Source organism: Hemitrygon akajei, chromosome 3 (assembly GCF_048418815.1).
Source record: "Hemitrygon akajei chromosome 3, sHemAka1.3, whole genome shotgun sequence".
NCBI lineage: Eukaryota > Metazoa > Chordata > Chondrichthyes > Myliobatiformes > Dasyatidae > Hemitrygon > Hemitrygon akajei.
The window spans coordinates 113389355-113406388 of NC_133126.1; the positions used below are offsets into that span (position 1 = coordinate 113389355).

Genomic DNA, 17034 nt, shown 5'->3' on the forward strand with positions numbered 1-17034 from the left:
GACGGTCTCGAAGCTCTTCGCTTCTTTTTGGATTCCAGACCTAACCAGTTCCTCTCAATTACCACTCTCCTCTGTCTAGCGGAATTAGTCCTTACTCTTAATAATTTCTCCTTTGGCTCCTTCCACTTCTTCCAAACCAAAGGTGTAGCCATGGGCACTCACATGGACCCCAGTTATGCCTGCCTTTTTGTTGGCTTTGTGGAACAGTGCATGTTCCAAGCCTATACTGGTATCCATCCCCCTCTTTTCCTTCGCTACATCGACGACTGCATTGCCGCTGCCTCCTGCACGCATGCTGAGCTCGTCGACTTCATTAACTTTGCCTCCAACTTTCACCTTGCCCTCAAATTTACCTGGTCCATTTCTGACACCTCCTTTCTTGATCTTTCTGTCTCTATCTCTTGAGACGGCTTATCTACTGATATTTACTATAAGCCTACAGACTCTCACAGCTACCTGGACTATTCCTCTTCCCACCCTGTCTCTTGCAAAAATGCCATCCCCTTCTCACAATTCCTCCGTCTCCACCGCATCTGCTCTCAGGATGAGGCTTTTCATTCCAGGATGAAGGAGGTGTCCTCCTTTTTTAAAGAAAGGGGCTTCCCTTCCTTCACCATCAACTCTGCTCTCAAACGCATCTCTCCCATTTCCCGCACATCTGCCCTCACCCCATCCTCCTGCCACCCCACTCGGGATAGGGTTCCCCTTGTCCTCACCTACCACCCCACCAGCCTCCAACGTATAATTCTCCGTAACTTCCGCCACCACCAACGGGATCCCACTACCAAGCACATCTTTCCCTCCCCCCTTTCTGCTTTCCGCTCCCTACACGACTCCCTTGCCCATTTGTTTCCCCCCCCCCCATCCCTTCCCACCGATCTCCCTCCTGGCACTTATCCTTGTAAGCAGAACAAGTGCTACACCTGCCCTTACACTTCCTCCCTCACCACCATTCAGGGCCCCAGACAGTCCTTCCAGGTGAGGCGACACTTCACCTGTGAGTTGGCTGGTGTGGTATACTGCGTCCGGTGCTCCCGGTGTGGCCTTTTATATATTGGTGAAACCCGACGCAGACCGGGAGACCGTTTCACTGAACACCTATGCTCTGTCCGCCAGAGAAAGCAGGATCTCCCAGTGGCCACACATTTTAATTCCACGTCCCATTCCCATTCTGATATGTCTATCCATGGCCTCCTCTACTGTCAAGATGAATCCACACTCAGGTTGGAGGAACAACACCTTATATTCCATCTAGGTAGCCTCCAACCTGATGGCATGAACATTGATTTCTCTAACTTCCGTTAATGCCCCACTCCCCTCTGACCCCATCCCTTATTTATTTATCTATCTATCTATCTATCTATCTATCTATCTATCTATCTATCTATTTATTTATTTATTTATTTATTTCCCCTTTTTTTTCTTTTCTCTCTCTTTTTTCTCTCTCTGCCCCTCTCACAATCACTCCTTGCCTGCTCTCCATCTCCCTCTGGTGCTCCCCTCCCCCTCTCTTTCTCCCTCGGCTTCCTGTCCTATGACCTTTTCCCTTCTCCAGCTCTGTATCCCTTTTGCCAATCACCTTTCCAGCTCTTAGCTTCATCCCACCCCCTCCGGTCTTCTCCTATCATTTTGGATCTCCCCCTCCCCCTCCTACTTTCAAATCTCTTACTATCTCTTTTTCCCATTAGTCCCGACGAAGGGTCCCGGCCCGAAATGTCGACTGTACTTCTTCCTAGAGATGCTGCCTGGCCTGCTGTGTTCTACCAGCATTTTGTGTGTGTTGCTTAAACCCTCCAGTGTGTTTTTAATCTCATGTTGTGATTCCTTCCAGCTGTTTGATCGGGAGTTATGCATTAAACAGTTGCGATATTCTGGAATGGGAGAGACTATTCATATCCGCAAGTCAGGTTATCCCATTCGCTTCACCTTCTCAGATTTTGTACAGAAGTACAAGGTAGCAGTGAAGTCAGCAGTGTGGAAGGGCACAGAGGTAAGCTCGGCAAATGGCTGCCTGAATTTTCTGCTGATTCCAATCAGACGTTTTGTTTGTGGTGTTACATAATAATCGAATCATAGAGCATGGAAACAGCCCTTCAGCCCAGCTAGACACGTCAACTAAGATGTCCATTTAAACTGGTCTCATTTGCCTCCATTTGATCTATATCCTTTCCTATCCTTGTACCCGTTCAAGAGTCTTTTAATTGTTAGTGCAACAGCCTCTGGCAGCTTGTTCCATATATGTGCAACCTAGTGTGTAAAAAAAACTTGGCCTCGGGATCCTATGGAACCTTTCCCCTCTCAATTGCCCTCTAGTTCTTGATTGTCCAACCCTGAGAAAATGATAGTGTGTCTGCCATGATTTTATATACCACTGTAATATCACTCCGCAGTCTCCTTTGCTCCAAGGAACAGCCTCCCTGGACAGCTCAGTCAGCGTTGGAGTTGTGTTCATTGACACAAGCACAAGTGCAATGATAAACTTGCTGTGGGATCACAGGCATGCACAGTCGCTCCAGATGATCGAAGGGTCAAGATTGTTCAGTGCCATTTCCAGTAGACAAGTGTAAAGGAGAACAAAATAATGTGTTTCAGCTGCACATCCGGTCCGGGGGGGGTGGGGGGGGGGGGTCTATTAGGATGTTGCACTCTCCCAGCTCCTGCTCTCTTTCAGAATCACTGTAAATCTTCTTTAGATGTTGGTCTGTGTCTTCCTGTGAACGGGCCAGTTTCCCACTGTCCTTCTGCCCCGGCAACTCCCTGGTGAACTTGAAGGGGTTGGTGATAAAGGCACCACATTTTCGGGCCCTTTCACGACACCACCTCCGATGCCAGTCTGCCCGGTGGAAGACCCTGATCTTCTTTCGTAGTGTGCACGTCAGCTGGGCTAAGCCGATGCGCTGCTCTTCTCCTGCCTCCTCGTACTGGGACTTCAGTGCTTTCACCTCCTGCCTGATGTGGATCCTCAACGCTCTTTAGTTCTTTGAGTAATGTGTTCTGGAGCCTTTCTTCTCCTCTTCTCCGAACCGTTCAGCTGCGATGCTGACAATGATTGTTGTCGTGGCTTGTAGCTTGCTATCAACCCCTCCCTTCGTCGTTGCCTCCAGAATTTGGTTGACGTCTTCATCAAACTGCTTCCACAGTGAAGTCGTGTTAGCTGCAGGCCACTTGATTCTCTTCCTGTTAGACTTGATGTTAGAGGGATTAGTTTGCAACACTTGGAGGTTCCAGGGTGACTCCGGGCCTGGCACCACCTTCGTCTCACCAGGTTGGACACCTGCGCGTTGCGCTGCTCCTGCTCCCACCAGACACTTCATCCTCGCTTGGCGGACTTTCAAGCCGCGATTGTTCTGGCATATATGTATTTGGTTGTTTTCAGGCTGAGTGTCAATGGTTTGAGCTGCCAGTCCATATTCATTCACCCTCACAGGCTGGAGATTGGTTTGTTATTGTCACATGTGCTGAGATACAGTGAAAAATTTGGTTCTGCATACCAACCAGGACAGGTCTTTCCAAACATAAGTACATCGATGTAGTACAAAGGGAAAAGCAGTAACAGAAGGCAGATACAGTTACGTTACACTGAATTTAGATTTAAAAGAGCAGAATGGTTATAACGGGTGTAATGTGTAGATCTGCTGAAAGCAGCTTATAATGAGTCGCCATGCTCCAGCACCATCTTGGCTTTCCACTTCTGGATACACTCAGTGGGTCGGGCAGCACCTGTGGAGGAAAAGGGATGGTCAGTGTTTCAGGTGGAGACCCTGGATCAAGATGACCTTCCCCTTTGCTATCCCGAGTTCTGACTTGTAATGGATCCGTTTAATGTGTGGTCTGATGTCATCATAAACAGACTGTCGTCACCGAGGCAGTGTTGGAAACCTGGGTCAGGGCTCTTCTTGCTAGCGGATTGACCTTTGATAGGAAGCTTCTGTGTCATCAGTAAATCCTTCACAGGTCAAAGTTCAGATGCACGACTTGAATAGGAAAGAATTAGACACACAAAATGCTGGAGGAACTCAGCAGGCCAGGCAGCATCTATGGAAGAGAGTTTGATCCCTTTTAAAGAGGCTGTTTGATTCTACAGAATCAGAATCAGGTTTAATATCACCAGCATATGTTGTGCAGAAACGCGAGATGGGTCGGTTTATTGAAGGATGGATCGAATAGCCAAGATGACTTCTTTGTAAACATGTTACAATCTGGTCTTGTTTGTAAGTTTGTGTGCTACCCCAGAAGCATAAATAGTTACATCTGCTTTTGGACTTGCATAAAAATATTAAGTTTTTTTGTAGCTTGTCTGTTGTTTATTCTTATGTCACTCTTGTATTTTGCCTCAGCTAACTTCACTATCTCACATCCCCTTTCATTCTGTATCAGTTCGGTTTCCTCATGTTCCCCTTCCTCCTCGGGCTCTGGTTCTGGCTGTGAAGCAGTGCTATTTGTTTAAGTTCAGTGAGAAGTTCATTGCTGTGAGGCCCTTCAACCTGCCTTATACATGCAAGCAGCAACTCCCCACTGCTTCCGCACCACTGGTCTGGCTTAATAGAAAGGCTGGAATTCAAAGGTTTTAAAGGTACATTTAATGTCAGAGAAATGTATGCAATATACATCCTGAAATGCTTTTTCTTCACAACCATCCACGAAAACAGAGGAGTGTCCCCAAAGAATGAATGACACTTAAATGTTAGAACTCCAAAGTCCCCCCACCAGCTCCCCTCCCCCTGTGCGTAAGCGGCAGCAAAGCAACAATCCCCCTCCCCCACCAGCAAAACAAATGCATCGGCACCCCCCACCGAGCACTCAAACGCGAGCAAAGGAACAGCAAAGACACAGACTTGCAGTTACCCCAAGGACTACTTGTTCACCCGGTATTCCACATATCACAGGCTCTCTCTCTCACTAATAAGGGAGAAAGAGATATCTCCATTTCACAGCGAGAGGGGAGACATAACAAACAACTCACTGGTTTACACTGTTAAAAGTCCATTGTGTCGCTTTTTCCAAGCTCTGTGCTCAAAGATCTCAGGTCTCCGGGCACACAGTCATAGATCTTCCGACTCCCACCAGTTTCTTCTATTCCAAAAAGTTCAAAGTTCAAATTAAAATGTATTATTCGAATACATACATGTCACCACATACAACCCTCAGATTCTTTCTCCTGCGGGCATACTTAGCAAATCTTTAGAACAGTAACTGTAAACAGGATCAAAGGACAACAAACAGCAAATGCAAATGTAAATAAATAGCAATAAATAATGAGGGCATGAAATAACAAGATAAAGAATCCTTAAAGTGAGATCATTGGTTGTGGGAACACTAGAAGTAAAATGAGTGTAGCTATCCACTTTTGTTCAAGAGATTGATAGCTGAGGGGTAGTGTGAACCTGGAGGTGTGAGTCTGAGGCTCTTGTACCTTCTACCTGATGGCAGCAGTGAGAAAAGAGCGTGGCCTGGGTGGTGGGGATCTCTGATGATGGATGCTGCTTCCCTATGACAGTGTTTCATTAAAATGTGCTCAATGATTGGGAGAGTTTTACCCATGATGTACTGGGCCAAATCCACTACCTTTTGCAGGATTTTCTGTTTAAAGGTATTGATATTCCCATATCAGGCTGTATTGCAGCCTGTCAGTACACTTTCCACCACACATCTGTAGAAGTTTGCCAAGGGTTTTGATGACATGCCGAATCTCCGCAGACTCCTGAGGAAGTAGAGGCACGGTCGTGATTTCCTTGCAATTATATTTATATGATGGGCCCAGGGGGACGTCCTCTGGAATAGTGACACCCAGGAATTTAAAGTTACTGAACCTCTCCACCTCTGATCCTTCACTTTGTCATTGGATTATAATATGGCAAAATTTCTGTCTGTCTGAGCTATCAGTTTCTTTAGCAGCCAGGCTCCTGACAGAGGAACGTCCCAAACAAGACTCAAAGTAAATAAGCAGATACAAGTATCACGCAAGGTTCTTGAGGAATTCAGCAGGTTAGGGCAGCTCCTGTGGAGGGAAATGTTGATGTTTCAGGTCAACACCCTTCATCTGGACTGAATGAGTAGAGGGCAGACAGTTAGTATAAAGATGGGAAGGGAAGGGCTAGAGCAAGAGATGGCAGGTGGATTAAGGTGAGGAGAGGTGACAGGTAGGTGTAGGAAGGGGAGAGTGGGAATAGTGTCAGAGACTGGAGTGAAAGGTGGAGGCAAAAAAAGTGATGGAGTCTGATAGGAAAGGAAGATAGAATGTGGAACCAGGTGGGGGAGGTGTGAAGGGCAGGTGGGAACAGTGGGGGAACCAGTGGTAGGAATGTAAGGGTAATGGGCAGGTGAAGTAGGTAGAAGAGTGGGGAAAAACAGGGTGATGGGGGAGGGAGACAGCTAGGGTGAGTGTAGGAAGAATTGGATAGATCAGGAGGAGAGAGAGAAGGGACAGACAAGCGTCTAGTCTGGTGTTGTTCCAGTTATATTGGTGCAGTGAAGTGTCGCTATCTGCCGTTGGGACGTCAGTAATGCCACCTGTGCTTTTGTTGTATTGCACTCTGTATTTCTCCAACAGAGACACAACCCACTTCTCTGTTTATAATTACAGGACAACGTCCAGCTCTGCTGCAAACAGATTGCTGAGTCGATGATTGGAATCAATGGAGGTTGGAAGATTGGAAAGACAAAGATCTTTCTTAAGGTTGTGATTAGCCGGAGGACTTTCAGGCCATTAACACGTGCTGGGGCAAGCTTCCCTGCTTATCACCAAGTGGGGCGAGAGAGGGGAAGCTTCAAAGCCGATGATAGTACCATATCCTGGCGCCTGGGACCAGGTGTTGTGTCCGTGCAGTCTGCTGGGCATAGTGCCACCCGATTAGAGAGATAAGGCCACTGTATCTGAGCTGACCACCGAGCTCCTTTTGCAGTAAACCCATTCCCATCGATTACCCCTAGACCCCGAACTCTAGCACTCACCCACAATTTACTGTGGACCCACACATCTTTAAGCCGTGGGGGCAAGGGGCGAGGGGTGTGGTGGAACCCACACGGTCCTAGAGAGAACATGCAAACCTGAATCCCTTGTGCTGTGAGGAACCCACTCTACCCACTGCGCCACTGTGGTGTTGACGAGACACAGATTTTAACCCATGTAACCCATCCCAATGCAGTAGTTTTTTTTTGGTTGTACTGCCATGTTTTTGTTTAGGCTGAGAGATCTAGTTCACTGTGGCCAGCTGGCCTGTAGATTGCCTGATGTATTAGGAAAAGGTACACAGAAGCCTGGAATTCTATGGAGCTATCACAGTCTCTGGCTCCTCCCGTGCCTGTGATCTCTCAGTCTGTTATAGGAGGGGTCTGGTGGTTTCTACATTAAAAGCCCTTCTGTCCTGTAATGCTGTATGGATCAACTCTCCCTTCCTGCCTCCTTTGGTGATGAAACAGGAGCTATAGGGATAAGCACATTGTAAAACCTGTCCTGGGGTATTCTCAGAATGGATTTTCTTTTTAAATATTGTATCAGCCACTTTTCTAGGACTATTTGTTGTTGAAAATTTATCTTTATATGGCAAGCAATATTTGCTTGCAACATGGGCGTAGTATTTTACAATCCTTATCACCCCACTCAGCATTAACAAGGAACTGAGCTGTGGGAGGTCATGGGTGAAAAGGACACTGGTGTTCAGTTAAAATCATTGACACCAGGTGAAAAGTTACAGAATATAAAATATTGATGGTTTTATAGACACAATGTAGAAAGAGGAGTAACTATATCCACTGGCATTGGCTCTGTTTGCTTCAAATAAAACTTACATATTGACTTGACTTGAAAATAGATGGCTGAACAACGAGAGAGTGGGATGTGACATGATTTTCTTTCCTAAATCTGCTGGGAACACTCAGCATCTATGAAGAGAGAAACAGAATTAACATTTCAGAAATGCTGGGAGCACGCAGCAAGTCAGGCAGCAACTGTAGAGAGATAGAAAGAAAGAAACAGAATTATTATTTCAGGTCCAAGAATCTTCATCAGAACCCTGATGGAGAGAAAAACAATTTAGATTTGCAGAGAAGATTAGGGAGGACTGTATAGGACAAAAGGAATATCTCTGAATGGGTGAGGCCGGGAGTGCAGATGCCGTATAAAGCACTCCTGGTCAATGGGTTAAGGAGAGGAAAAGAGTGGGAATACAAAGAGGAATAGTTTGAAATACTGTTGGAAGTAACCAGTAGGCCAAACTGTGCTAATGACTGCCAGCATCGTTGAGTTCATTAAAACTTGTTAGAACCCTGGTATGTGCCCATTACCTCCCCTGCCCTGCACCTCCCTGTGGCCTGAACTCATCAATTGTCCTGCCTGTCTTCCAGGAGAGCGAGCATCTGACCTTGGAACTTGAGCGAGACAGAATCTTGATAGCAAAGATCCTGATGATTCAGAAAGTCCTGCGTGCTTACAAAGACAGGTACGTCCACACAAACGCACACCTGTGTGGGACCATCCAAAATACAGCGACCACACTGGTTAAAAACGTATCAATGTTGAGCAGCAGACAACCAAAACACCACTCCAAGACAAGCTATCATTCAGCATCTGAAATGTTTGTGTGGTGCTATCAAATGTACCATGTAACTGGATGATCATTAATGCAACTCTTTGGGTCAAGGGCAGGGATTCTGTCCCATGTCAGAGGTTAAGTTCAGGTTGTGTTGATAGTTTGAGTTGCATCACAAGATTATGTTTAGCTTCAGAGGCTGAATGACACAAAGCTTGGGGATGTTGTGGATAGTGTGGAGGGCTGTCAGAGGTTACAGCGGGACATTGATAGGATGCAAAACTGGGCTGAGAAGTGGCAGATGAAGTTTAATCCAGATAAGTGTGAGGTGGTTCATTTTGGTAGGTCAAATATGATGACAGAATATAGTGTTAATGGTAAGACTCTTGGCAGTGTGGGGGATAAGAGTCTGTAGGACTCTCAAAGCTGCTGCGCAGGTTGACGCTGTGGTTAAGAAGGCGTACAGTGTATTGGCCTTCATCAACCGTGGGATTGAGTTTGGGAGCTGAGAGGTAATGTTGCAGCTGTATAGGACCCTTATCAGTCCCCACTTGGAGTACTGTGCTCAGTTCTGGTCACCTCACTACAGGAAGGATGTGGAAACCATAGAAAGGGTGCAGAGGAGATTTACAAGGATGTTGCCTGGATTGGGGAGCATGCCTTATGAGAACAGGTTGAGTGAACTTGGCCTTTTCTCCTCGGAGCGACAGAGGATGAGAGGTGACCTGATAGAGGTGTATAAGATGATGAGAGGCATTGATCGTGTGGATAGTCAGAGGCTTTTTCCCAGAGCTGAAATGGCTAACACGAGAGGACAGTTTTGAGGTGCTAGGGAGTAGGTACAGAGGAGATGTCAGGGGTACGTTTTTTATGAAGAGAGTGGTGAGTGCGTGGAATGGGCTGCCAGCAGTGGTTGTGGAGGCGGACATGATAGGGTCTTTTAAGAGACTCCTGGATAGGTACACAGAGCTTAGATAAATAGAGGGATATGGGTAACCCTAGGTAGTTTCTAAGGTAAGGACATGTTCGGCACAGCTTTGTGGGCCGAAGGGCCTGTATTGTGATGTAGGTCTTCTATGTTTCTGAGAGACTTGGAGAGCTAGAAGAGGCACGAGAAGGCTTCGGTGAGAAGGATTAAGGAAAACACCAAGGTATTCTACATGTACATGAAGAACAGGAGGATAACAGGGAGATAATAGGCAGCTAGAAAACAGCACAGGGAAGTGTATGGTATGATAGAAGAAATAAAGCTATAAATTATTTCCTAAATGGGAAGCATATTTGGAAATTGAAGTGCAAAGGGACTTGGGCGTCCTAGTGCAGGATTCCCTAAAAGCAATGTTAGCATTCATTTTGAGGGGACTAGAATGTAAAGAGTGTATAATGCATTGTTTAGACTACATTTGGAGAATCATGAGCAGTTTGCATCCTATGTCTAAGAAAGGATGTGCTTGCGTTAGAGAAGGTCCAGAGGAGGTTTATGAGAATAATTCTGTGATGGAAATTATTAACGTATTTGGAGTTTTTGATGGCTTTATGTCTGTATTTTCTGGAGTTAAGAAGAATGGGGAGGGGACCTACAAAATACTGGAAGGCCTAGGTAGAGTTTACTTGGAAAGGATGTTTCCAATAGTGGGAGAATCTAGAAGCAGAGGGCACACCTTCAGAATAAAGAATCTCTTAAGCCAAAGGGGAGTGAATCTGTGGAATTTATTGCCGCAGACAACTGTGGAGGCAGAGTTTGTGGATATATTTAAAGTGGAGAATGATAGGTTCTTGATTAGTAAAGGCATCAAAAGTTATGGGGAGAAGGCAGGAGAACTGGGGAGAAGAAAAATAAATTAGTCATAATCAAATGGCAGAGATAACTTGATTGGCCAAATGACCTATGCTCAAAAAATTAGAAAAAGATAATCAGAATAATGGTTGGACTGCTCAAGTATAAAGGGTGAAATGTGCATGGAAGTGGAAGAGTTAGGGGAGGTTCTAAATTAATACTTTGCTTCAGTGTTCATCAGGAAGAGGGGCTTTGACAAATGTGAGATCAGCATTGAACAGGCTAATGTGCTGGAGGTATGTTGAGATTAAGAAAGAGGCAGTGTTGGAGCTTCTGTAAGACATTAGGATAGTTAAGTCCTGAGGTTGGATGGCATATGGTCCAGGTTACTACGGGAAGTGAGGGGAGAATTTGCTGGGGCATCGACAATTACCTTTGTGTCCTCCCTGGCCACAGGTGAAATACAAGAGGAGGATAGCAAATATTGTTCTGTCGTTCACTAAAGGTAATAGGGATAATCCTGGCAATTATGGACCAGTGGTGGAGAAACTAATGGAGAGAATTCTTAGGAATAAGATTTATAAGTATTTAGAAAAGAATAGTCTTAATAGGGATCATCAGCATGGATTTGTGAGGGTCAGGTCATGCCCCATATGGTCTACCAGCCTTCATTAGGCAGGAACTTGAGTTCAAGAGCCACGAGATAATGTTGTAGCTCTATAAAACCACACTTGGAATATTGAGCTCTATTCTAGTCACCTCATTATAGGAAGGATGTGGAAGATTTAGAGTGGGTGCAGAGGAGATTTACCAGGATGCTTCTTGTATTAGAGTACATGTCTTATGAGGGAAGACTGAGTGAGCCTGAGCTTTTATGTTTGGCATGAAGGAAGATGAGAGGCATAATAGAGTGAGAGCCACACTCTGCAGCGCTGTTCTGTGTTCTCTTCATGTCTTCCTACAAAATGAGATCTTCTGCTGTTGAGGATATTTAATGATTCACCCTGTGAATGACAATCCACATTGAGAAATTGTTCAAGGAATTCAGTTATGGAACTGACCCAGATTAATTCTCTGATCAACACACAACAATTTGCCAGTTGTTTCCAGTTCCCATCCCAATGGTCATTTCTGCTAAGCATCGGGGAGTGAGAGGTTAGTGATTCCCTTTGACTAACCACCATTGATGACCCTTCCCATTTTGTGATGTGCAGTTTTCTGTAAACTATTTTACTGTTTGTGACAGATTTCCCTTGGGGAGAGTGTTCTGCATGGTTCATTCTCCGTTTCTGATCAGTTACGGTCTGCACTGTCATTTCCCCCTCTGATAACACAAGTGCAAAGTGAGTTGTGTTGATCAGTAGCATGGCCAGGATTATTCTGCCCCCCTCTCCTCATTGACCAGAGGAGAATGGACTGGACGGTCTTGTTTAGTAGCACACACTGGACAGTAACATTTTCAGCAGAGATTTGTCAGAACAGTCCTTTCCCCCTTTATTGACAAACAGAGAGGCCTGCTCAGTGTCTCCTCCCTTTGACCAGGCAGAATTGTAACGGTATCTCTCCTCCTCCTCCCAGACCAGACAGGATGATGTGCACATTTTCTCTCCACATTCCAGAAATTTGACACTACATCCCGATTTCTAGCTGACTGAAAACAGGCAGCAGGATATGGATTGTCGTCAGACAATTCGTCACAGCTTAGATGGCAACTGTTCTGCCCAAGACTGCAGTAACTACAGAGTTGTGAACGTAGCCCAGTCGGTCCACCATGCAAACCAGTCTACAACACACACAAAAGACTGGAGGATCTCAGCAGGCCAGGCAGCATCTATGGAGAGGAGTAAACAGTTGATGTTTTGGGTTGAGACCCTTCGGCAGGACTGGAAAAAATTATGAGAAGTTCGATCAAGAAGGTGGGAGGAAGGGAAGGAGGAAGTACAAGGTGGTAGGTGATAGGTGAAACTGGGAGAGGGCGGTGAATTAAAAGGCTGGGAAGCTGATCACTGGAAGAGATAAAGGGCTGGAGAAGGGGGAATCTGATAAAGAGGGTAGAAGACCATGGAAGAAAGGGAAGGGGGAACACCAGAGGGAGGTGATGGGACAGATGCTGCCTGGCCTGCTGAGTTCCTCCAGCATTTTGTGAGTGTTGTTCGGATTTCCAGCATCTGTAGATTTTCTCGTCTTTATGCAAACCACTCTCTCCTCTATTGACTCTGTCTATACTTCTTACTGCCTCAGGTAAACAGCTGACATAAATAAGGACCCCTCCATTTGCTCTCCTCTCCATTCAAGCAGAAGGTACAAAAGCTTGAGAACGTATACCACTGGCTTAGGGACAGCTGTTATCAGATTGTTAAATTCCCTCATTTGCTTGATCTCTCACTATAGCTCGTGAGCCGGGCACTTCATTTGTTTTCCTGCATCACATTTTTTTTGTAACCACAGCACTATATTCTACTTTCTATTCTCTTTTTCCTACCTCACTGTAGTTATGCATGGCATCTTTTGTCAAAGAAAAGCTTTTCACTGTATCTTTGTACGTGACAACAATAAGCCACTTAACAGCAGGAGTGAAGGTTGAATCTGATTGAAGAATTAACAGACGTACATAGAAAAATCCATTCTTCTTCCCTGTTTTGACAGGAATAAGTTCCTGAGACTGAGGGCTGCAGCTGTGAAGATTCAGAGTCACTGGAGAGGACACCAGTGTCGCAGGAAGTACAAACTGGTAAGTGTTTGGCTTTCTAAATCAATCAGAACTTGGGCTTGGTGGGGTTTTCTTAACCCACAGCACCGAGAGCAGCAGCTCGTCTGTTCAAGTTCGCACTGAGGTTTTCGGGGAAGTTCGGACAAGTTGCCTTCTAGGGCTACAGGGAAGAGCAATACTATGCCACTGGAGGCAGATGATCAGGTGAACGTTATGGCATGTTTTAAGGGAAAATTGGCTGACTGTTGCAAACAGAGGAAACTGGGTAGCAGGAATTAGTCTGGGAGTGGTGCATAAGTGTGGGAGCTGGGAATAATTTTATGCTTTGGGAAGAGACAGTGAGATTGGGTTTAGGGTTGAGATATAAGAGACAGCAGATGATGGAGGAACTCTGCAGCTCGATCAGGGAGAAAACGTATTGTGGATGTTTTGGATCGAGACCCAGAATCAGTGGAGAGCGTAGGTTGATTTATTTATTGAGATACACCATGGACCCTTTGAGCCCTTCAAGGGGTTCTGCCCAGCAACCCCCAATTTAACCCTAGCCCAATCATGGGACATTTACAATGACCAATTAACCTACCAATGGGTATGTCTTGGACTTTGGGAGAGACTGGAACAGCCACGTGGTCAAGGGGAGAACATATAGACAGCGGCAGGAATTGAACCCGGGTCGCTTGTACTGTAAAGCATTGTGCCGACCACTACGCCACTGTGCCCAGTGGGATGGCCAGTTAGAGAGGAGATGGGGAGTGGTGAGACAAGAGTCTGAGGTTATTGGTGGACTGAGGAGAGGCAAAGGATGACAAGCAGAAGCTGCCAGGGAAGCAGGGATGGAGTTGGGAATCAGGTTAATGAAAATGTTGATGGAGTGAGGGTGGAGACTGCTGCTGGAACACAAAGAGCTGCCAGTGCTGGACTCTGATAGATGAGCCGAGAATGGGAAGCATTAGGGGAGAAGTGAATGGCAGGTGGAATCAGAACTAGATGGTGGAGGGTCTGGGGAGAGTGGTTGGGTGATAGGTGGGGAGAGGGTGGATGAAACTGGGAGGAAGGGTGGACAAAAGAGGTGATAGGAGGCTGGAGGGCATGTAGGAAAGGGGACAGAAATGAGGGAGAAAGATTGGACCTCAACATGGCAGCAGAGGTGTGTGAGGGGTTGCCGGGAGTTGACATGGGATGACAATGGGACTTTGGAGTCAGTTGGGATTAGAAGCATTTAAAGAGGAGGTAGGAATATTTTCAGATGATCAGGGATTTGAAGACAATGGGGAGGTGGCTCAGAAGAAGAGATGAGGCCTGGGGCAGATCAGCCCGGATGCTGTTGAATGGCGATGCAGGCTTGAGAGGCTGAGTGGGCTACTGATGCTCAGTTTACTGTGTTCTAGGGTCAGTACCAACCATGGGATGAGAGTGGGTCTTTTGCGTTAGTTTAACACTGGGCTGTAGGGAGAGAAGGGGACAGTTTACTGTTAGCACTGGGCTGTGGGAGAGAGTGGGACTGGGGGTTTTATTGGGACTTTAGTGTTAAACACTGGACTGTGGGAGAGAGTGGGACTGGGGGTTTTATTGGGACTTTAGTGTTAAACACTGGGCTGTGGGAGAGAGTGGGACTGGGGGTTTTATTGGGACTTTAGTGTTAAAGACTGAGCTGTGGGGAGAAAAGGGGACAGTTTAATGTTAGCACTGGGCTGTGGGAGAGAGTGGGACTGGGGGTTTTATTGGGACTTTAGTGTTAAACACTGGGCTGTGGGAGAGAGTGGGACTGGGGGTTTTATTGGGACTTTAGTGTTAAACACTGGACTGTGGGAGAGAGTGGGACTGGGGGTTTTATTTGGACTTTAGTGTTAAACACTGGGCTGTGGGAGAGAGTGGGACTGGGGGTTTTATTGGGACTTTAGTGTTAAACACTGGACTGTGGGAGAGAGTGGGACTGGGGGTTTTATTGGGACTTTAGTGTTAAAGACTGAGCTGTGGGTAGAGAAGGGGACAGTTTACTGTTAGCACTGGGCTGTGGGAGAGAGTGGGACTGGGGGTTTTATTGGGACTTTAGTGTTAAAGACTGAGCTGTGGGGAGAAAAGGGGACAGTTTACTGTTAGCACTGGACTGTGGGAGAGAGTGGGACTGGGGGTTTTATTGGGACTTTAGTGTTAAAGACTGGACTGTGGGAGAGAGTGGGACTGGGGGTTTTATTGGGACTTTAGTGTTAAAGTCTGAGCTGTGGGGAGAAAAGGGGACAGTTTACTGTTAGCACTGGACTGTGGGAGAGAGTGGGACTGGGGGTTTTATTGGGACTTTAGTGTTAAAGACTGGACTGTGGGAGAGAGTGGGACTGGGGGTTTTATTGGGACTTTAGTGTTAAAGACTGAGCTGTGGGGAGAAAAGGGGACAGTTTACTGTTAGCACTGGACTGTGGGAGAGAGTGGGACTGGGGGTTTTATTGGGACTTTAGTGTTAAACACTGGACTGTGGGAGAGAGTGGGACTGGGGGTTTTATTGGGACTTTAGTGTTAAACACTGGGCTGTGGGAGAGAGTGGGACTGGGGGTTTTATTGGGACTTTAGTGTTAAACACTGGACTGTGGGAGAGAGTGGGACTGGGGGTTTTATTGGGACTTTAGTGTTAAACACTGGGCTGTGGGAGAGAGTGGGACTGGGGGTTTTATTGGGACTTTAGTGTTAAACACTGGACTGTGGGAGAGAGTGGGACTGGGGGTTTTATTTGGACTTTAGTGTTAAACACTGGGCTGTGGGAGAGAGTGGGACTGGGGGTTTTATTGGGACTTTAGTGTTAAACACTGGACTGTGGGAGAGAGTGGGACTGGGGGTTTTATTGGGACTTTAGTGTTAAACACTGGACTGTGGGAGAGAGTGGGACTGGGGGTTTTATTGGGACTTTAGTGTTAAAGACTGAGCTGTGGGTAGAGAAGGGGACAGTTTACTGTTAGCACTGGACTGTGGGAGAGAGTGGGACTGGGGGTTTTATTGGGACTTTAGTGTTAAAGTCTGAGCTGTGGGGAGAAAAGGGGACAGTTTACTGTTAGCACTGGACTGTGGGAGAGAGTGGGACTGGGGGTTTTATTGGGACTTTAGTGTTAAAGACTGGACTGTGGGAGAGAGTGGGACTGGGGGTTTTATTGGGACTTTAGTGTTAAAGACTGAGCTGTGGGGAGAAAAGGGGACAGTTTACTGTTAGCACTGGACTGTGGGAGAGAGTGGGACTGGGGGTTTTATTGGGACTTTAGTGTTAAACACTGGACTGTGGGAGAGAGTGGGACTGGGGGTTTTATTGGGACTTTAGTGTTAAACACTGGGCTGTGGGAGAGAGTGGGACTGGGGGTTTTATTTGGACTTTAGTGTTAAACACTGGGCTGTGGGAGAGAGTGGGACTGGGGGTTTTATTGGGACTTTAGTGTTAAAGACTGGACTGTGGGAGAGAGTGGGACTGGGGGTTTTATTGGGACTTTAGTGTTAAAGTCTGAGCTGTGGGGAGAAAAGGGGACAGTTTACTGTTAGCACTGGACTGTGGGAGAGAGTGGGACTGGGGGTTTTATTGGGACTTTAGTGTTAAAGACTGGACTGTGGGAGAGAGTGGGACTGGGGGTTTTATTGGGACTTTAGTGTTAAAGACTGAGCTGTGGGGAGAAAAGGGGACAGTTTACTGTTAGCACTGGACTGTGGGAGAGAGTGGGACTGGGGGTTTTATTGGGACTTTAGTGTTAAACACTGGACTGTGGGAGAGAGTGGGACTGGGGGTTTTATTGGGACTTTAGTGTTAAACACTGGGCTGTGGGAGAGAGTGGGACTGGGGGTTTTATTGGGACTTTAGTGTTAAACACTGGACTGTGGGAGAGAGTGGGACTGGGGGTTTTATTGGGACTTTAGTGTTAAACACTGGACTGTGGGAGAGAGTGGGACTGGGGGTTTTATTGGGACTTTAGTGTTAAACACTGGGCTGTGGGAGAGAGTGGGACTGGGGGTTTTATTGGGACTTTAGTGTTAAACACTGGGCTGTGGGA

At 46.5% G+C, this 17034-nt stretch overlaps 1 protein-coding gene across 1 annotated transcript in view; it reads left to right on the forward strand.

Moving 5' to 3' along the window:
* LOC140725310 (unconventional myosin-VIIa-like) overlaps positions 1–17034 on the forward strand; it is a 156651-nt gene that overhangs the window by 59714 nt on the left and 79903 nt on the right. Inside the window, exons 16-19 of the mRNA XM_073040619.1 lie at positions 1832–1990; positions 6584–6676; positions 8344–8438; positions 12952–13036. Of these exons, the coding sequence (XP_072896720.1) occupies positions 1832–1990; positions 6584–6676; positions 8344–8438; positions 12952–13036 (432 nt within the window). The remainder of the gene's footprint in view (positions 1–1831; positions 1991–6583; positions 6677–8343; positions 8439–12951; positions 13037–17034) is intronic.